The 23,390-nt window shown below is 35.9% G+C and overlaps 1 protein-coding gene across 1 annotated transcript; it reads left to right on the forward strand.

Moving 5' to 3' along the window:
• The first annotated feature begins 6,136 nt into the window (after positions 1-6,136).
• On the forward strand, positions 6,137-6,478 carry LOC145278260 (uncharacterized). Its single transcript, XM_080130551.1, has one exon. The coding sequence runs from the start codon at positions 6,137-6,139 to the stop codon at positions 6,476-6,478; it is 342 nt and encodes a 113-aa protein (XP_079986677.1).
• Positions 6,479-23,390: the final 16,912 nt, after the last annotated feature.

A 23,390-nucleotide genomic window follows, 5' to 3' on the forward strand; every position in this document is an offset into this window, starting at 1 on the left:
CCATAAATGGTAGTGTCGTCAGCATAAATGTCTACAAATGATGTAAGGATATGATTTGGAAGATCATTAATGTAGATCAGGAAAAGAGTTGGGCCCAGGATGGATCCCTGAGGGACACCGGCATTAATATTGTGAGCTTCTGATTTTTGCCCCTCAACTACTACTCTTATGAATCTATCAGAAAGAAATGATTTAATAATTGAGAAGACTTTTCCAGCTATACCATAGCTAGCGATCTTATGAAGTAAACCTTTATGCCATACCCTATCAAAGGCTTTAGATATGTCAAGAGCAATTGCCCTAGAAAGATTGCCACCGTCGAGAGATTTGCTAATCCTATGCGATATAACTGTAAGGACATCTGCTGTAGATCTAGCAGAACGGAAACCATATTGAGTGTCACTAAGAAGGTTATTTTTGTTGAGATGTTTGATTACTTCTGTATTTAATACAGATTCTAGCAACTTACTCATGACGCACAGGAGACTTATTGGCCTGTACTGAGAGGGGGATGAGCGATCACCTGAATTCTTAAATACAGGGCATACTGATGAGATTTTCCAGGGAGATGGGAAACTATTCTCCTTAAGACAACGTTTAAACAGTTTTGTAAGTATGGGCGCTAGTTCAGGTTGAAGTTTTTTGAGTACTATGATTGGAATACCATCAGGGCCAGTTGCTTTACTGGAATCAAGGTTTTTGATTAGTTTGGCAACATCACGTACAGATATACGTATATCACATAGCGTGTTTTCTGATACAAGAGGAAATATTGGGGGTTGGCGGTCTTGGTCGCAAAGGGTAGAATTAGCTGCAAAGTTCTTGACAAAGAGTTTGGCTTTGTCTGATGCTGACGAGATTACCTCAGATCCATTGATAATAGTTGGGATGGAGCACACGCTTCTGTTCAGGATTCTGTTTGTTATTTGCCAAAACTGGTGGGAACCAAGCCGCTGCTCAGCTACTTTGGACTTAACAGATTGAGCATACAACTTTCTTGCGTTCCTTATTACTTTCTTACAATGGTTGCTGGCAGTCCTGAAAACGGCTTTAGTTTCCATAGATAATGGTCTATGTTGAGTTGACCTGATTCCATTTGCATTTCAATTGATAACTTCTGCAAGTTTATGTCAAACAGATGTCTATCGATGACGGCTTATTCACTACTCAACTATCGACTCGGCCACGTCATGGTCAATTCCAATTGGTTTAAATGTAATAGCTATCAAAAAGAAGGTCTCAACGTAGGACCGAACGCCACGTTGACTTTTAAAACGGTACGTTTAAAGTTTTTCGTCGCCGTCAATAACTTGGTTGCATGGGATGAGAGTTATAAGGGAAAAATAAAGTACCTGTAAGAACGGTTAACTTATTAGAATTATTCAATATTATACATATTATATGGTTATAGTAAGCTAACGTACTTCCTAACGTCCGGCCTGGCTGCTATCGGAAGCGGTGACAAGGCAAATCAGGTCTTTCAGTTTTATTGTTCTTTAGTTTTTCTATTGTGAAGGGATTTATTAAAATAAAATATAAGAAAAGCACAATATTAAAAAATATACAATAAAATGAATAAAATTATACAGTTAGTCTTTATTTGCAATTCTATAAGAAATATGGCCATGAAATTATAAAAATAAACGTTTTTTTATTTGAATTCATATGCATACATGTTTATGAAAATATAAAAATAAAATTATTGAAATCAAAATAACAAAATTTCATATATTATAAAAAACGTATCCAATGCATAATATTACCCAAAAAAGTTTTTAAATATTTATAAATATTTTCAATAATTTTTTTCCAAAAATGAAAATAATTTAAATAATTCTTAATTTAAATAAAACTGAAAAAAAACTTTTTTTACAAAGGAGCCACCTCGTATCAAGGCCTGGACGTCACTCAAAGATAAGGGTTATGAGTTTACAGTAGTCATTGGACACTCTCGTGGTAACCGTTAGTAGTGGAAATTTGGTAAATTGGATTACTTAAGGGGACGGCTCATCAAGAATTTGTATACATCTGACTTGAAGACGATCATACTGGAGTCAGCTGAAAAGCAAGGAAACGAAAGAGAGTTCCACAAGCGTTCTAAGAAACGTACTTGGATGAACTTGGTTCTTATACAAGTAGAGAATTGCATCAGCAGTGAGATATGTACTGGAGCGGAAGAACGATCCCACCACTTTTCCAGCAGTCTTGGCAACGGATTTGATACATGTGTTCCATCTCAAATCAGGAGTATATGTCAGACCCAGAAGCTTGTCAAAACATGAAGCCTGCCCAAGACAAGAGCCACTCATTTCAATTGATGTTAGATGAGGATCTGAGTGTTGATTATGCTAGGATAGAAGCTTGGTTTACGATTCATTGAAAGTAACCAGCCACCTCTTTCCCCATCGTACCACGTGATCAAGTGCAGAGGAGAGAGAACCAGAGAGAACTTGGTCGTTTACGGGTTTTGAAGTGTTACTATAGATGGTAGTGTCGTCAACATAAATGTCTACCAATAATCTTAGGGTGTGATTTGGAAGATCATTGATGTAGATCAGGAAGAGAGTTTGGCCCAGGATGGACCCCTGAGACACTCCATCATTAATACTGTGAGCTTTTGATTTCTGCCCATCAACCGCTATTATTATGAACCTATCAGAGAGAAATGATTTAATACAGAAAAGACATTTCCAGCTATAAATCTTGTGAAGTAGATATTTATGCCATACCCTATCAAAGGTCTTTGATATGTCAAGAGCAATTGTCCTGGGAAAGAAGGCTCCGTCGAGAGATTAGCTAATCTCATATAACTGTTAGCACATCTTCTTTAGATCTAACAGAACGGAAACCATGTTGAATATCACTGAGGAGGTTATTTTTGCTGAGGTGGTTGACTCCTTCTCTATCTCACACAGATTCCAACAACTTACTCATGACGCACAGGAGAATGATTGGTCTCTGTTGAGAAGGAGATGACCTATCACCTGAATTTTTAAATACATGACATACTAATGAGGTTTTCCATGGTGTTGGGAAGCAATTCTACTTAAGACAACGCTTAAACAGCTTTGTGAGTATGGAGGCCAGTACTTTAAAAGCTTTTTGAGCACTATAATAGGAATGTCGTCAGGGTCGGTTGTTTTAATGGAATCGAGGTTTTTGATTTGCTTGACAACATCACGTACAGATATTTTTATGTTGCATAGCGTGTTTTCGGGCACACGAAGAAATACGGGGGTTGGCATCCCTGATCGTCAAGGGTAGAATTAGTTACAAAGTTTGGCTTCGTCTGATGCCGACGAGATTACCTCAGGTTCATTGATGATGGTTGTGATAGAGCACACGCTTCTATTCAGGACCTGCTTTTTTATTTGCCAAAACTGGTGGGAACTAAGCCGCTGCTCAGCTACTTTGGATTTGACGGGCTGAGCATACCACTCTTTTGCATTCTTTATTACTTTTTTACAGTTTTACAGTAGTTGCTAACAGTCCTGAAGGCGGCTTAGTTTTAGGACATCTATTACTGTGTGTGTTGGCAGCAGCACATTCTGAAGAGAACCACGGCTGGCTGTTAGGTTTTTGCTGGAATTTTTGGGGAGTATGAAGCGCCTATACCTACAATTAACCATTCCGTCAGGTCTGATACGATAGAGGGCACGTTCTTCTTTTTAAACATGGAGCACAGAGGTAGATCTGATATAAAGCTATCCCAGTCAACCATAGAGTATCGATATACTCTACGATGGAGAGGTGTGTCGAGGGATTTATTACATTTTGTTTTTATCTTCACTGAGACAACCGAGTGGTCGGAAGATCCCAGTGGAGACAGAACAGGGGATGAACATAGCTCAGGGCAAATTTGGAGAAAAGGGTCTAGGAGACTTACATACTGACCATCGGTGTCGGGCATACGGGTTGGTTCGTGAACAATCTTAGCTAGGTTATAAACAATGGAGAAACCATAAAACTCTAACAACACTGTTTATCCCGAAAATATCGTTATTTCATGAGAAATAGAAATTCCTGAATTTAACTAAAATAGATGACAAGGACTATTTTACATTTGCATCAATAGTCAACAAACATTGCGATGATTTTAAACTCGTTGTAGTAAGTGCTGACGATTTCAAATGTCTGATATATGTACAAGGATATACGAGGATTAGTGTCGGTAAATGACTGAAATTCGATCTGAAATTCGATGTAGGGTTTTACTAAATTAGAAATCGAGCAAACCTGACCCTACAAAAGTTGGCTGAAGACGACCAATGAATGATTATCGTGAAAAAGCATTCAAAGGCCATTAAAGAATTAGGTGTTGCGGGCGTAAAAAAAAATACATAAAAATAAAAACCCTATTCTCGAAGAACATTATTCCACCCGCACACAGAAAAAACAATTCACTGAAAATTTTAATAAGTTGCCACCAATTCTATGTTATCATGGTTAAAGACTGTCCATATTTCACAACTTTTTGTGACAGATTTTATGCAACAATCAAATTTGTGGGACTTGCCTATTAATATACTTTGTCAGAAACTCGAAACTCTAACGACTAAGAAGGAAAATCTAAAGTCAGAACTAAAAGAAAGTTTCCCTGAAGTTTTCTCAGCCGATCTAGAAATATGTACAAAAAAGTCTACCAGATTCGAACTGAAAGATAATACGCAACCAGTATTCATAAAAAAAGGAAATGTACCGTTCGCTTCATCGGGTGACTTGGTTACTTTTAATGCATCTAAAACCAAGTTTCTATCTTTATATCATCAACGCTCTGATCCCCATCTGGCACCAATTGAAATGGATGGCTCCCGTCTAAGGGAGGCTCCATGTTTTGATAAGTTTATGGGCTTGACCTTTACTCTTGACCTGAAATGGAACACGTACATCAAGTCAGTTGCCAAGGTCACTGGAAAAATAGTAGGATCCTTCTACCGCTCCAAAAGATATCTCACTGCTGATGCAATTCTCTCTATATATAAAAGCCAAGTACGTCCAAGGATGGAGTACTGCTGCCACATCTGGGCAGGCGCTGCTAAAAACAGCCTATTCTGCCTTGACAGAGTACAAAATAGGCTTCGTGGCTTAGTGGGGGATGCCCTTTTTTCTCTTCCTTGCAACCTCTTTCACACATGAGAGACATTGCGAGTCTGTCGTTGTTTTAGCGTTATTTCCATGGCAAGTGCTCGTCTGAGATCCAATTTCTGGTCCCCCTCCCCCAATCTTTCACGATAAATTCATGTCTAACTGAAACCACTGTCAAAAATTTCCCCACTCTTTATATGTGCCAAATCCAAAATGTAGATTCCATGAACAAAGCTTCTTTCTTAGAGGTGCACGCCAGTGGAACTCTCTACTGTCTGCCTGTTTCCCACCTGACTACAACCTGAATGTCTTCAAGTCCAACATAAACAAATTCCTGATGAACCGCCCCCTTAAGTAAGACACTTTATCAAAACTCCAATACTAACGATTACTACGATACTATCCCATTTATTATGGTACACGCAATAACCTGTATCCCCGAGTGGCTTCCGGGCTTTGATAAGTGCTGACTACCTTGTAAAAAAAAGTTGGATTAAGTCAATGTACTATCCCTACCATCTTTGTTAAGAAGTTTTAAAAAATCCGCGTAGATAGTGTTGGCACACACAAGAAAGACAAGATGATTTATACAACAGTAAAAACAGGCAGATTCACTACCAAGGAATTTTATGAAAACCTCTTGGAGCAATCGCAGGCGAATGCGTGGTAGTGGTAGAGATTTTTAAAATAGATTTATCTCATCAAAATTGATCCGCACGGCTAGTAACAGCTTGTTTTCATTTAAATACAGCCAGAAGACTGCCAGGCAGTTTGGCAGCACGGCGTCAGGAAATATTCAAAACAGGAGCAGAAAATTTCCCAAAATTATGACAATCAGTTCAAACAACTCTAACAAAATCCAGAACAGCAGGTCCTCAAATCCGAGACCTCATATACAGGGTAGCCAATAAAGATTTACTCGTGAGTTCGGGTTGATTATTTACCAAAGTCATTTAATTTAGGAATTTGAAAGTTTCTTTTATTAAACCTCTATATATCTATCAATGTTCAACTGATGTTTCATTCATTTCTTTCAGGTATTCGGTAAGTTATGGCTGATAAGGTTAAGCGCGATCAGATTGTCGCTCTAAAGACTGCGGGCGTTAGCAACAAGTGCATCGTTAAACAGCTCAAAGTGTGTCGAAAAACAGTTTCCAATGCCTGGAAACAGTTTCAAGAGACAGGCACAACCTCTGCTAAACCAATTCCAGGTAAGCTGCGCTCAATTCGCACTAAAAGTGTTGTTTCTGTAGTGAAAAAGAAGATAGAGCGAAATGCACAGAGAAGTGTAAGAAAAATTGCGAAAGAGGCAAAGATCTTAAGATCTTTGATGCAAAGGATTGTTAAAAATGATCTTCAGTTAAGTCCATACAAAAACAGTCCCGGCAGTTAATTTCAGAATCCTCGAAGCAGAAACGATGGCACAGGGGCAAGTTGATGTTGCAAGAGATGGGGCGAGCCGCAGGAAAGGTCTTCATCTGGTCTGATGAGAAGATGTTCACGATGAAGGCTGTGACCAATAAACAGAACGATAAGGTTTATGCCAAAAGTTACAGGGACTTATCAGTCAACGCCAGAAGCCATTTGAAACGCCAGACACCTGATAAGTCATGGCCTGGGCTGCTGTTGCATCCGATGGCAGCAAATCTCCGTTGATCGTGATTGAGGAAGGCGTGAAAGCCAATAGTCAAGTTTATTTGAATATGTTAGAGGAAAAGGTTCTGCCGTGGCTCACTGAATCATTTGGGGATAATTTCATCTTCACACAGGACGGTGCTCCAGCTCACACAACGAATGTGACTTAACAGTGGTGCAAGGATCATTTCCCAGGCTTCTGGGACAAGCAAATGTGGCCACTATCAAGTCCAGATATCAATCCTATGGACTTCGCTATCTGGTCCATTTTGGAGAGCGACGTCTCGAGATGTTCCTACCCCAATTTGGACTCCCTGAAAGCAGTCCTTCGTTCTGCTTGGGCTAAGTTGGACGAAGAAGTGGTGCGCTTCAGTGGCAGCAAGTATCAAGATAATGATCAAAGAAAAAGACGGCCATTTTGAAATACAATCTTTTGACTTTGTTTGGAATATGCTTTTAAACAACAGTGATCAAGCATTTTTTCATTTTTTTTTATTACATTTTCACCCCAAACAAGGCACATTGCCACTTTGGTGTAGGGGGCTACTATCAGGGGAAACATCTACTGGGGTACTATGTAGGGATTAGGGCAGCGAGATTTTGGTTCACGTTGCACTTGAACTTATGCATGTCAGTACAGTTGGGGAAGCAGTGACCTGGAATGGAATTCCAAAGTCTAGCAGTTCTGGGGAAGAAACTACTGGAGTAGAAAGATCTTTTACATCTAGGGATCTCTACAGTGTGGGGTGGGATTTTGCAGCTTGTCGGGTCTGTCAAGGGTGTTCACGTCGTGGGGGCACAAGTGCTTGCAGTTCTTCAGAGCATTCACCATTATAATACTTGTAGAACAGGCAGAGGGATGCAACGTTTCGACGATGGGACAGAGGCTGAAGCTTAGATGCCAGTTTAGGGCCTATCAAGTTTGCGACTCTCTTTTGAACCCTGTCAAGGAGCGAGAGACTAGTAGCCGATGCACCGGCCCAAATATGACAGCAATACTCCATACATGGGCGAATAGTGGCCTTATAGAGGTACAGGATACTTTCGGGTGTTAGAAGTTTTCTAGCACGGTAGAGAGAGCCCACCTTCCTCGCAGCGGCCCTGTCAATGCCCTCGATGTAATTGTTCCAACTCATGTTTCCTGTGAACGTTAGGCCAAGGAGCTTGAGAGACGTACTCTCAGATAAAGAGTCGTTGGCCATTGCTATAGGTGGTAGAGAAGGTTTCTTGTAATTATTGGATGAAACCAGTTTTGTCTTGGCGGCATTGAACCTTACCATCCATTTTTGTCCCCATTCCACTACTGATTGGAGGTCATCCTCTAGTGTTTCTGCCATTACTTTAGATATATGTTCGTTTGTTTTCCTGTCGTGCCTGCTATAGAGTGTGGTGTCATCAGCATATATACCCATCTCAGAGGCAATTTTGTCGAGGAGGTCATTTATGAATATCAGGAACAGCAGAGGTCCAAGGATAGATCCCTGGGGCACTCCCGTATTTATATCATATTGTTTAGATATACGACCGTCGAGGACAACCTGGATTTTTCTCTTATCTAAGAAGGATTTAATTATGTTAAGTATTCTACCAGTGATACCGTAAGATCTAATCTTCCTGAGGAGACCCTCATGCCATACTTGTCAAAAGCCTTAGATATATCTAGAGCTACCGCTATGCCCTCTCCCGCTTTGTCCAGTGAATGGTATATGCGTTCAGAGATTACAGTGAGGATGTCTGCCGTGGAACGGGCTTGTCTAAATCCATATTGTTGGTCGGTCAGAAGTTTAGCATCTGTAAGGTGCTGGGCTAGAGCATGATTAATTAAGGTCTCAAATATTTTGGCAAAAAGTGGGAGGAGGCTAATAGGGCGATAATTGAATGGGTCAGTTCTTTCTTTATTAAATTTTTCCTATGGGTAAGCATTTATGGGCCACCCTGTAAGGATAGAACATTTTAACTTCAGTTCAGACATTTTTGCCCAAGGCTATAGCGGAGTTTCTTTAAATCATCGCTTTAGATCTTTCGATGAATCAGGCAGTTCTGTTATTGTTAAAAGTTGAGAACATCCCCAGACATTTTTTAAATATTAGCAGATATTCAACTGCTTTTGAATAGTGGTCTTTATAAAGAAAATAAAAATGTTGAACTTTTATTTTTTTATACTGAGTGGCGTACTTTCCTGTTCTAACGCTCAAGTCATCTAATAATAAGAATTCATTTGAAACCACAACAAAAAAGAATCATTCTATCAATGAATATTTCTAAAAAAAAAAATACAAAAAACGAAAAAGGTGCGGAATAAAGGCTTCGGATGGGGTGCTATGGGGGACTTATCCATTCACTCATAATGGACTAACCTTTATATAAACCATGGGATTAATACATTCATGTGAAAAAATATCACAGCCTTACGCGAGACTATAGACTCAATCTCAACAGTCGGTCAATACGGACAGCCTTTCTTTGTGTCACATTCTTTGTAGAATATATTCTTTCTGCACAAACCCGTTGTTCGCGTCTGCTTTCGTAGACCTTTCCTAGGGCCACATTGTTGCGTAATCCAAAGTTTTCAGTATCCTGGATAGAGCATTATGTTGAAAGGCTGCATTGCTTGGGAAAAACATAACCGTGTTTTGCTATACTATTTCATACAAATAAATGTACTCGGCGTTGTCTGGGAGTAATAATAGGCACTATGCTGAATTATATTTGGTAATTGTAAATAGTCATCGAAAAGTGCTAAATATCCTAGATAGATGATTTGTATTTAAATGTAACTGTTGTGTGTTAATAACGCGGTAAACCAACTTGCTTGTGTTTAAGTTAAGTGAAGACAGGTCGAAAAGTTAAGACTGACAAGCTTCAAACCCATTGACTTCCATCGACAACGCGTTGCACATGCAAGCTAGTAGAAGTTAGGAGACAGGTCAGTGCATTTTGAGTGCGAATTGGTTAGCAGGGTGTTACCACCCCCACTAACACCTTAAAATAAATAGGCGACTCACATGCGTTTCTAGTGTTATCCAGATAGCCAGATAGTCAGATAGTCAGAAGACAATCAGAGACTTTTTTAGTCAGAACGAGAGAATCTTGATTCAAGATGAGAAAACGGAAAAAGAAGAAAGATGCAGAGGCTTTCCCAGAGTACGAGTAAAATCCGAAAGTCGGGGAGGAGGGGAGTGTGAGAGAAGGGCACAAAGTCGTAGCACTCCGTCTGAAGCCAAGCCTTGGTCTTTTTGGACTCATGGGTCGGCGCTGAGTCCTACTGCCACATCCAAGGTCTACCAGCGGCCATCACCACATGCTTCAGCACATTCAGGTATACTTTGATATTAGGTGGTATGATTTGGTGTTGATTTTCAAGCCGACTTCGAAGATATGATGTGGTATGATTTGGTCCTCACTTGAAACCACACCAAAATTATAACCGCACAGGATTTATAATAGTATTAATGCATCATCACATCTGCTAATTGGTAAATAGTAATCAAAGTGTGCTCATTATTCTAGATAGAGTAAGTGTGCTTAAACGCAACATTGCCCGGGAGAATGAATTTCTTTGTTATTTTTTATGTTTTATACTAGACAAAGTACATGGTGTTGCTTGCGAGCCAAAATAGGAATAATACAGTATCGTGTATGATAAAGAGTATAATTTAGTCGATCCAAAGTGGCCAATATACTGAATAGAGCAGATATGTTTAAAGGTCGCGTTGCTCGCTAAAAACAAGGCCACTGTGTTTTGTTATATGTACAATTTCCTAAGAATAGCAACTGTATTCAAATACAATTCAATTTATTCTATTTGTTTTATATAGCGCGGAATGCAGTCCATCATATAAAAGGTAGTTATATGGGTGTATGTTTGTATGTCTAGATTAAAGTTAAAAAAAACGACTGAGCAAACACGCACAAAGTTGATATATTCTTGATCAGCATTTGAAATTATTAATTTTCTGAGGCTCAACTTGACTAGATTTCGTCGGGAGGGTCGGTTTTTCCTTGTTAGAATAAATATGATGAACAATGCCCCAATGAATCAATTATATAAAAGAGAGAAGATAGTTGGTATATGTGTTTGTATGTCCAGTTAGTAAGGATGAAGGAGAAAAGGGGAAGTTGATGAGAAAGGAAAGATAGATGAATAGAGAAGATAAGATAAGTTTTAAGAGAAATGTGTTGCACTTTCACCCCGGGCAACGTCGAGTAGCCGTGCTACTTCTTTCTTGAAAGACATCAGGTACTCAGGGAAAGGATCGCATTGACGCTGTCAACATCCGCAAGTGAAAGTGACTCTGTAGAACGAATGAGGTTCGAACCTGGCACACGTAGGTTGTTAGTCCGCATCTTTAATCACTTTACCATCTTCACCTTCATGAAGACTGGTTTGTGGGTTTTGTATACACCTGAAGCAAACCCTTTACACCTTTTGTCTCTGTCTGTGTCTAGCATTAAACCAAAGTATTACATTCTTGCGCGCGCCATCTCCACTTCTATCCATGTGATCCTGTGTATCAGTAGACCTTTTTCTAGCATGTATGGTTCCAACGTAGTTATTTGAGTTTTGTATTTTGAAATAATTATAATGTCTACGAGTATATAGCTATTATTTACTGGTCGATGGGCGTATATACCAACTAAACTTGCTTCTTAACTATATGCGATTTAAATAGAAGAGATATGTAATTTCTCACATATTCATGTTTTGACAAATCTCAGACAGACACGCATAATGAATAAATGTATGAACGTAAATAATGATTTCAGGACCATGCAGAAGTATTTTGAGTCGCGTCAGTCAGTAATCTAGTCGATAAGGAGAATGTAATATCCCTATACCAACAGGAATGATTTTCTCATTCTTCTTGAAATCGCCAGTATCAATGTCTAAATGCTTAGCTGCATTTTCACTATATATGTGTGTGTGTGTGTGTGTGTGTGTGTGTGTGTGTGTGTGTGTGTGTGTGTGTGTGTGTAATATTATAACAAATCATTATTAAAATTATTGTTATACCTGCACACACTAGTGTTTCATGCGTCCGCAGTCCTCAGTGTGTGAAGTAATACTTTTTGCTGGTCGGGAGAGGCATACATAGTAAACAGTTGCGGGATGTCGGAATGTTGGATATATATATATATATATATATATATATATATATATATATATATATATATATATGGAAATATACATATATATATATATGTGTGTGTGTGGATACATGTTTTTCAATTATATTTACTTATTATTTTATTATATAAGCATACGTTGCAATTGCTTCACAAAATTTTTCACATTTCATCTCCATAAAATAAAATGCATGAGATTCTTTTTATCAGGTGTTTCATAAATACACGTATTATTTAGTTTAGCTGACTAACCCATCATATTTAATTTGTGAAGCTCGATGTAATTACAGCGCATATAACAAATGACAAAACATCTATATTCTAAATTTCAAGATGCTGATCATCTTACCGTTTATTCATTTAAGCAAGTAAAGGTAATTTCAACATCTCACCCGATTTTCGGATTTTATAATCATGCCCATATGCTTTTATTTTTTTTTTTAAATTGATAAGTGCTTTTTCTTCTGATGAGTGAAAGGCGAAGTAAATCCATTGATTGATATAATAATTAAATAAATGAGTTTATGCTACGAAACAGATGCTGTCAAAAATTGAACATGTCAACTTACTTTAAGGAGTAAATGGTTAGACGGCCAACATCTTGAAATTTAGCATATAGACTTCTGTCGTTTTATTTGTTATATATATATATATATATATATATATATATATATATATATATATATATATATATATATATATATATATATATATATATATATATAAGCATACGTTTTAATTGCTTCACAAAATGTTTCACGTTTCATCTCCGTAAAATAAAAATCCTTTGTTTTATTTTGAAAATCGGTTGTTACCGCCTTTTCTGGGAATGTATCGGATTAATGGCGACTTTGTTTCAAGACGCGTATTATAAAAGTATTTTTCTTATTTTTTTATTTTAGGTGTTGAATTAGTTTAGTTTTGTATTTAATAATTTTTAATTTATCTGAATTGTTAAAAAGTAAATTTTATTTTGTGGATAAAATTGCTTATTATTTCACTTCTAGTGTTTATTATTTTTTTTAAGTTTTGAATTTCAAACTTCTTATTCAGACATAATGTACATGGGGCATCTAAATTTTTACATGTATTAGCCTGTCGCAATGCTGACCACGTGACTATTGGCGAATGACCGCTTTCTTTGAGGTCCCAGTAATGGATCGCTAATATATATATATATATATATATATATATATATATATATTTAATAAATAAAATTATATAAACATTGAAAGACGTCTATAATCTTATTTAGTTATAAACACTGCATACGTATTGAGAACTTCTACAATATATTATTTTTTTAGTTTATGTTAACAATATACTTAAACATAATCAATCAATTTATTATATACGTTTAAGTCGTCTGTAAGACGTGTGTATGTTTATATGTGTGTGCGTTTGTATGTGTGTATGTTTATATGTGTGTGCGTTTGTATGTGTGTGTGTTTGTATGTCTTGTTAAAAGTCTAAAAATACAACACGATCCACTATGAATATCATATCGATTGAAGGAACAGGGATCCGGATCCATAATATCTCAATATTACAAAAAGTCGTTAAATCTTTGAGGTACAAATGTCATTTTATTTGAAAGGAGGTCAGGTAAAAATCTTGCCTTCAGCGTTCCTTCTTAACAATTACAAACTACGCAAGCGTGAATGCTGTTTCCTACTTTCATTTTAAAAAGATAAATTTGCAATGTCATAACGTCGTTGCAATGTTGGCCTAATGGATTTTTTCACCCTGAAATCGACAATTTTCTACAGGGAGGGGGTCAACAAAAACCGTCCTCTCATAACGACGACCGGTTCTACGCATGCGTCAGATGACGTCATGGCTTGATTTAGTTTAAATAGTTGAAGAACTGACTAAATTTCATGTACGTCGTGTTAGCTCAATTGGTTAGCTCGTTGGTTCATTATCTAAACGTTTTGGGTTCGAATCGTGGTGCGAGATGTCTTTTTTTTTCGATTTTTTAAATTTAAATATTGAACCAGTGTTATTTAAGCCATTTTCACGTAACGTTCGATTTCTGTTATTTCTTTTTTTTACTTCGCTTATTCTTACCCCACCCCCGACCGTACAAACACACACCCAAAAACAAATATGGTACCCACCGAGTTTTTAAATTTTAATATCGAAACAGGCTTATTTAAGCCATTTTTCACGTGTTTGGGGAGGGGGTTAGTTTTAACGTGTGTTTTTCTGTTTTCTTTTTGTTTTTTCGAGTTTTACATTATACATCGTTCGTTTGCCTTACATTAGTTTTTTTCTGCTTTTTTTTTTACTTCGCTTTAATTTACCCGACTTATACAAGCTATTTTCGAGATATTTTTGATCGCCGCGTAGCGAGGAAAACAGAAACTGGCTTCCAGCACAAAACTAGGTCAAACATCACGCAAATTGACATTGTCGCACCTGCTAATTTCGGTTTATAAACGTCAACTTAACGCTCTTATCAATTCATCTGTTCCCATGGTCGAGATGGTTAGGTCGCAGTTTTTTTTTTCCATTTCCTTTCCACCTCCGCGTCAAAGGTTTGGGGTTCAAGCCTACCTTTCTACTAAAACTATTTTTTTCTTTTACATCTCCAAACAACCGGCCAACGTTTTTTTTTAACAGAGTTGTTTTAATCTACCCCCCACCACCACCACCAATACACACCACCAAACACCCAAGCAATGCCGGGTATCCCCGCTAGTCTAATATATAAAAGGCAAAATGTGTGTGAGTGTGTGTGTGTTTGTATGTCTGCTAAAATCTTTCGACAGACTGAACAAAAATTAACAAACTTGGTATCATATTAAATCCCAACCCTCCGGACGACAAATATCGAATTTTTAGTCCATTAGGACCAGTCTAAGGGTGTTAGCTGGGTGTTTTTCTGCAGCTCCAAAAAAAGGTGACATTTTTTTCGTTTTTCCTGTGTATTTAAGTAGTAATAATGTGATGATCTAATGATATTTATACGAAATTAAAAAAACGCTTAGTCATGTCACGTGATGTCACTACTGGGATTACAAAATGACTTATGTAGATCAGGAAAGTTAAGCAATATGTACTCTGGTCATTCTAGGATGGGTGACTATTGGGATTACCAAATGACCTATGCAGATCACGAAAGTTAAGCAACATGTAGTCTGGTCATTCTTGGATGGGTGACTACTTGGTATTACCAAATTACTTATGTAGATCACAAAAGTTAAGCAATATTTAGTCTGGTAATTCTAGGATGGCTGAATATTTGGGATTACTAAATGACTTATGCAGATCCCGAAGGTAAGCAATATGTAATTTGGTCATTCTAGGATGGGAGACTACTTGGGATTACCAAATGACTTATGCAGATCACGAAAGTTAAGCAATATGTAGTCTGGTCATTATCAGATGGCTGACTACTTGAGATTACCACATGATTTATGCAGATAATAAAGTTAAGTAATATGCAGTCTGGTCATTATCAGATGGGTGACTACTTGGGATAACCAAATGATTTAAGCAGATCACTAAAGTTAAGCAATATGTAATCTGGTCATTCTAGCATAGGTGACTACATGGTATTATCAAATGACTTATGCAGATCACGAAAGTTAAGCAATATGTAGTCTGGTCATTCTAGGATGTTTGACTACTTGGAATTACCAAATTACGTATGCATATCATGAAAGTTAAGCAATATGTGGTCTTGTCATTCAAGGATTGGTGACTACTTGGTATTACGTAATGACTTATGCAGATCATGAAAGTTAAGCAATATGTAGTCTTGTCATTCTAGGATGGGTTACCACTTGGGATTACCAAATGACTTATGCAGACCCCAAAAGTTAAGCAATATGTATTGTGGTCATACTCGGATGGATGACTACTTGGGATTACCAAATGACTTATGCAGATCACGAAATTTAAGCAATATGTAGTCTGATCATTCTAGGGTGGGTGACTACTTGGGATTACTGAATGACTTATTCAGATTACTAAAGTTAAGCAATACGTAGTCAGGTCATTATCAGATAGGTGACTAATTGGGAATACAAAATACAATGATGTTGGTCATTCCAGGATGGGTGACTATTTGGGATTAGAAATGATCGACGCAGGTCACTAATCACTAGATTGTTATAATATGCAAGTGACTTCTCTTGGATGTAGCTTTGTTGTCGAACACCATTAGAATAATATGCAATCATTGTTACAATATGCAAGTGACCTCCCTTGGATATACCTCCCTTGTTGAACACCATTAGAATAGTATAAAATCATTGGTTCAATATGCAAGTGACCTCTCTGGGATGTAGCTTCGTTGTTGAATACCATTAGAATAATATGCAATCATTATTATAATATGCAAGTGACCTCCCTTGGATGTAGCTTCATTGTCGAATACCATTACAATAATATACAATCATTGTTATAATATGCAAGTAACCTTCCTTGGATGTAGCTTTGTTGTCGAACACTATTAGAATAGTATACAATCTGTGTTACAATATGCAAGTGACCTCCCTTGGGTGTAGCTTCGTTGTCGAATACCATTAGAATAATATACAATCATTGTTATAATATGCAAGTTATCTCCCTTGGATGTAGCTTTATCGTCGAACACCATTAGTGTACATGATATACAATCATTGGTTCAATATGCAAGTGACCTCCCTTGGATGTAGCTTCGTTGTCGAATACCATTAGAATAATATACATTGTTATAATATGCAAGTGACCTCCCTTGGATGTAGCTTCATTATCGAACACCATAGAATAATATATAATCATTGTTATAATATGCAAGTTACCTCCCTTGGATGTAGCTTCATTGTCAAAATCCATAAGAATAATATACAATCATTGTTACAATATGCGACTGACCACATTTAGATGTAGCTTCATTGTCGAATACCATTAGAATAATATGCAAGTCACCTCCCTTGGATGCAGCTTCATTGTCGAATTCCATTAGATTAATATACAATAATTGTTACAATATGCGAGTGCCCACCCTTGGATGTAGCTTTATTGTCGAATATCATTAGAATAATATGCAATCATTGTTATAATATGCTTGTGACCTCCCTTGGATGTAGCTTCATTGTCGAATACCTTTAGATTAATATACAATCAGTTATAATATGCGAGTGACCTCCCTTTGATGTAACTTCATTGTCGACTACTATTAGATTACGCAAGTGGCCCTCTTGGGTGTAGTTTCATTTTCAAATACCATTAGATTAATGTAAAATCATTGTTATGATATGCAAGTGACCTCCCTTGGATGTAGCCTCATTGTCGAATACCATTAGATTAATATGCAATCATTGTAATATTATGCCAGTGAACGCTCTTGGATATGGCTTCATAGCTGGATATTTGTACTACCATAATACCCAGCGTTGCCGGGATTGTATAAGAAAGGTGGATATATGTACTAGCAAAATACTCGACTAGCCTGGGATTGGATTAAATAGGTAGGACGTTTCCTAGGAGAATACCTGGGATCGGATAAGATAGGTGGATATTTGTGCTAACAGAATACCACATATAGGAAGATGGTGCGATTATGTTGTAAAATCATAAAAAATTATTGTCCAAATAAGTAACATATCCAAGAATTATGAAAAATGATGAAATGCGAGCTATTTGTTGGTGAGTTTGTAATGAAATAACACGCCAGAAAATGTCACAAAGTAATTATTTTTAGCAACAGGAAAAGATATTATGTGGGTTAAATTATAAAAAACGATTGTCGAAATTAGTAACATATCCAATAATTATGAAAAGTGATTAAATGTAAGTTAATGGATTGGTGTGTTTATAATGAAATGAACAGCGCAGATATAGTCTTAAAGTTAATATTTTTTAAGAGGGGTCGATTATGTGGGTTACATCATTAAAAATGATTGTAGAAATTAGTAACATATCCAAGAATTATGAAAAATGATAAAATGTGAGTTATTTTATTGGTGTGTTTATCATGAAATAACCAGAGACAATGTCTCAAAGTTATTATTTTAGCAAGAGGTGAGGGGATTATATGGGTTAAATCATGAAAAACGATTGTCGAAATTAGTAACATGTACAAGAATTATGAGAAGTTATTAAATGTAAGTTATTTGATTGGTGTGTCTATATAATGAAATAAACAGACCAGATATTGTCTCAAAGTTAGTATTTTAGTAAGAGGGGGTCGATTATGTGGGTTAAATCATAAACAATGATTGTCGAAATTAGTAACGTATCCAAGAATTATGAAAAATTATTAAATGTGAGTTATTTGATTGGTGTGTTCGTAATGAAATAGACAGACTAGAAGATGTATCAAAGTTGTTATTTTTGTAAGAGGAAGGGGATCGTGTCGGTTAAAGAGGGGGGCGATTATTTAGGTTACTTCATTAAAAATAATTGTCGAAATGAGTAACATATCCAAGAATTATGAAAAATGGTCAAATGTGAGTAACTTGATAGGTGTGTTTGTAATGAGAAAAACAGCCATACAATGCCTGAAAGTTATTATTTTAGTGATAGGAGGTGGCGATAATGTGGATTAACTCATGAAAAATTGTCGAAATTAGTAACATATCCGAGAATTATGAAAAATGAAGTTTTAGTTATTTGATTGGTGTGTTTATAATGAAATAAACAGCCCAGTCAATGTAGCAAATTTATGATTTTAGTAAGAATTGGGCGATTAGATGTGCGCACTCATTAAATTTGATTGTCGACATTCATAACATATCCAAGAATTATACAAAAATGATGAAATGTGAGGTATTTTATTGATGTGTTTGTAACGAAATAAACAGCCCAGAAATGTCTCCAAGGTATTATTTAAGTAAGAGGAGAGGGATTATGTGATTGAACTCAGAAAAAATGACGTTTGAAATTAGCAACATATCCAAAAATTATGAAAAATTACTAAATGTGAGTTATTTGATTGGTGTATTCGTAATGAAGTAGACATACCAGACAATGTATGGAAGTTATTATTTTAGTAAGAGGTCGCGATTATTTTGGTTACTTCATTAAAAATAAGTGTCGAAATTAGTAACATATCCAATAATTATGAAAAATGATATAATGCGATTTACTTCTTTGGTGGGTTTGTAATGAAATAACCAGCCATACCATGTCTAAAAGTTATTATTTTAGTGATAGAAGGGGGCGACAATGTGGATTTACTCATGAAAAGTGATAGTCGAAATTAGTAACATACCATAGCCTATGTATCAAAGTTTTTATTTTAGTAAAAGTAGAGGAGATAATGTAAGTTAAATCATGTGACATGGTTGAAATTAGTAACATATCCACAAATTATAAAATATGATAAAATGTGAGTTATTTGGATGATGTGTTTGTAATGTAAGGCAATGTCTCAAAGTTATTATTTTAGATAGGTGAGCGATAATGTGGGTTAATTTTTCGAAATTTGTAACAATCCAAGAATTATGGGATTTAACGAGATACGCCCACATATATACTTACAGATTACCGGGAGTCACCCTGGATTCAATGAGATACATGCAAATGTATGCAAGCAGAATACACGGTCGCCTCGGACGTAATGAGATAGATGCAAATATATACTAGCAGAATACTTGGCGTTGACTTGGATTGAATTAGATTGATTGAAATATATACTAACAGAATACCTTGCGTCACCTAGGATTTAATGAGATTGATTGAGATATATACTAGCAAAAGACCCAGCGTTGACCGGGATTGAATGAAATAGGCGAGCATATATATTAGTAAAATACCTGGCATCACTTGGAATTTGATGAGATAAATGTGTTGTATATTACTCGTCCTTTCATATACATGCTATAAATGACCTACCCTAGGTAAGATACAATCATTTCATATGTGTAATACCCGTCTTATGTAGGTAAAATATTCTTTTGTTCGAAATAAGAAATGATACATAAAGATACAAAATTCCTCTCTCATAAGAATAACAAATATATTACAAAACTAAATTAAATTTTCTCATTGTTTATACGCCCCCGAGCAACGCCGGGTAGCCCCGCTAGTCATTTTTAAAACACAAAAGCGTTTGTTTTGGTTACAAAATTTATATTTTGTTATTTTTAAAACTGAATTATTTTCAGTTTGTTTTATTTTTAAAGTTTTCTCTATCTTGGAACGGAACGGACGCAGCATTTAAGAAATTCGCTTAAACTATTATATTGTCATCAAAAATTACTCAATATCTTGAGAATAGCTTTTTTTTTCTTTGTATTAAGGCGATTACATTTTCGTGTTTTTATCCGTTTTTTTTTAAGTAGAATTACCGCAATTTATGTTTTTGAAATTGTTAAATTAAAGTACAGTTACCAACCCCCCCTCCATATACTTGGATAGGGGTGTCGACATTGCCTACGATGGATATATATGGTGGTGTTTGATCAACACTACTGGGGAGCCATGATGTAATATGCTGTTTTGTTTTTAAATCCCTGAAACAGTGTGACATGGTAAACAACTGATGATCCCTTGAAAAATAAATTATTGGTATTATAGTAAATTCGAGAGCGAATTGATGCAGTGATTGCAGGTGATTAAATGACTTACTGACTAGATGGTTTTCTAACGAATGATAAAAAATATTTTTTGTATAGTTTTAAAGGTTAAAAACTTCAAAGACTATATATATATATATATATATATATATATACTGCTGTACCCTGCCACGCGTTGCTGTGGCTCAATTTGGTGTAATGGAAAACTCTAATAAAGAGAGAAAATGCATGTTTCTTATATTCTTAGTACAGCAATCCACTCCAAAAAGTAAAAAAAAAATAGGCGAAAATGAAAAAAATGGTACTTTTGCAGAATTGGATCCGGAATCTCGGGAGTTACCGCCAATCATGGCTTGGGCTCGACCAACATTCAGTGGATTAAGCCGAAAGTTGCTAAAACGTTGAAACGCTAAATAGAATTTTTTTTATTGTATTCAAAAATATGAGTTTTTAATTGTTATTTGTGTAAGGGGCGGTGTTACTATACACAGATTCGAAAAAAGTTGTCCAAAAACGAATAAATGAAAGCAAAAGTAAGGTAAATTACGTTTCTACCTAACTGGATAACTTTTTAGTGTTTTTAGTTAATGTAAAATGTTTAATCGGCTCGAAAAACTCAGTGTTTATCGATGTATTTGAAAAAGACGAATGGTCGCGGACTCTGTTGAATACGTTAAGTTTGGGAAAATCAGTTAAAAACTAAAAACTATGCAAAACAGTGTCAGACACCCACTGATTATATGTTATCATGACATAGGCTGACATATTCGGTGGGTTTCTGACAGTATTTTGTATAGTTTTTTAGTTTTACCTAATTTTCCCAAACTTAACGTGTTTAACACAGAGTCTGTCGCCATTTGTAATTTTCAAATATAGCAGTAAACGCTGTGTTTTTCGAGCCGAATAAACATTTTACATTTACAAAAAACTAAAAAATTATCCATTTTGGTAATAAAGTAACATATCTTGCCTTTGATAATATTTCTTATACATTTATTTTTTGACAACTTATTCGAATCTATATGTACAGTAGTACAAACCCAATAAAAGCACTAAATATTATTCAATTAGGTAGAAAAGTAACTTATCTTGCCTTTGAAAATATTTACTTGTTATATATTTGTTTTTGTTGACAACTTTTTCAAGTCTTTGTGCAAGTACAAACCCGAAGGTGGTATTTTTCTGTTTAATTTTATTTTTGGTACTGTGCTTAAATTTAAATTTTACGATATCTTTTTTTCTAGGGGTATTTTTTTTTTTTTTTACATTAGGTCCACCTCCACAATTTTCAACTATGCTGAATAAGACAATCTCATTCAAAATTGCAAAGGCAAGTAGTTTTCGAGATATAAAGACCTGTACTATGCACTATAATTCACTGGCGGCCATGAATAAACACTCCCAACCTCCCCATATTAAGAACGGCTTTCGGAATTCTGTGTCTGCACAAATAATTAACAAGAACACGGAAAGTAAAGGTATAACAATAATATATTAGGAAGAGAAGTTATATACATATTTACATGTCTTCAGATATAAGCAACATAGGCGTCTTGCCTATTTGGCGGTCGTTGCAGAACTCTCCCGGTGTTGGTGATTGATACCTTTATATATCTCACTCACCCACCTATGTTAATTAGTGGGCGTCTCCACAACAGGAATAAACAACACCCATGCCTAACCACGTGTTTTAACCTTTTACCTGTCATTTGTCTGTTAAAAACGCCTTTTGGAATAAATACCACCATTCTCCCCATGTTAAGAACGGCTTTCGGAATAAACACCCCAAACCTACCCATGTTAAAAATTGTTGATGTAGACCTAATGTGAAAATTTACCTTTTGTTTTTTTTAATAAATTGTTAGCTGAAAGCACAGAATAGTGACAAAACACCATCCCCTCCCCTTGGTAAGAATGGCTTAAAAATAACGGTTTTCTTGGTAGAAACTTTTCTGTATTTCACCTAACAATTTCTGGTGCTAATGCACTTACTGATTCGTGCTATTTTTTAAATCGTATTTCCAAGTTTAATTAAAGTTTTATGATATGTTTTTTTTTATTCAATTGTAAGGTTAAAGTACAGAATAGGTACAAAACACCCTCCCCTCCCATGTTAAGAATGGCTTTTTAAATAATAACGTTATTATTTCAGCACAGATCACTCTCTGCATGAGTACCTAATATTTTTATTTTGTTATTTTTTCAGCCATTCTTACCATAGAGTGGGGATGGTGTTTTTTTTAACTATTCTGTACTTTCAACTAACAATTTATTATTAAAAAAAAATATCGTGAAATTATTTTAAAAAAAAATAAAAAGATATTGTGAAAGTTGAATTAGACTTGAAAAAAAAACGTCTTAATGTTGTTCTACCCACATAGTTGACACTGCAACTACATTCAAAATTGTAAATTACATTATTATTATGATGGGGGTGTAGAACATATTTTCGAGGGGATAGCATTAATGTTCTCGTAGAGAACACGGCACGTGCATTTGAAGCAAAATAACAATTTTGCATTGTTGAGCTGATTTGCTTTGCAAATTTCTCACTTACTGCCCCCAGCCAAGGTAAACGCAGATATACTGGGCATTTATTAACCGTTTGAATTTTAGTTACAGAGAACTCTGCTATTTTCCTCTGTATAACTGACCTAATCACATCCAACGGGTACCCATTTTTGGAGACGGTATCAGTAATTGCTTTTCATTCCTCATCCAATTTTGATTTGGAGCAGATCATAAAGCCACGATGCGTTAGGGTCCAAATTAAATTTATCTTACGTTTTCGGGGGCAAAATGAATCCCTTCGTGTGTACAGTCCTATGAACGTAGGTTTACGGTATATTGATGTAAGGTAATTGGATGGTGTTTTCGTTACCAATACATCAAGGAAAGCTATGAACGAATTAGACTCTCCTTCATAAGTGTACTGTAACGCGGGATGCATCTTATTAAGTAAGGAGAAAAAATTATTTTCCTCTGTTTAGTTATTGAAGAGGCAAAATATGTCGTCCACATAGTGAAAAT

Source organism: Euprymna scolopes, chromosome 6 (genome assembly GCF_053919585.1).
Source record: "Euprymna scolopes isolate OS-2025 chromosome 6, ASM5391958v1, whole genome shotgun sequence".
Lineage (NCBI taxonomy): Eukaryota > Metazoa > Mollusca > Cephalopoda > Sepiida > Sepiolidae > Euprymna > Euprymna scolopes.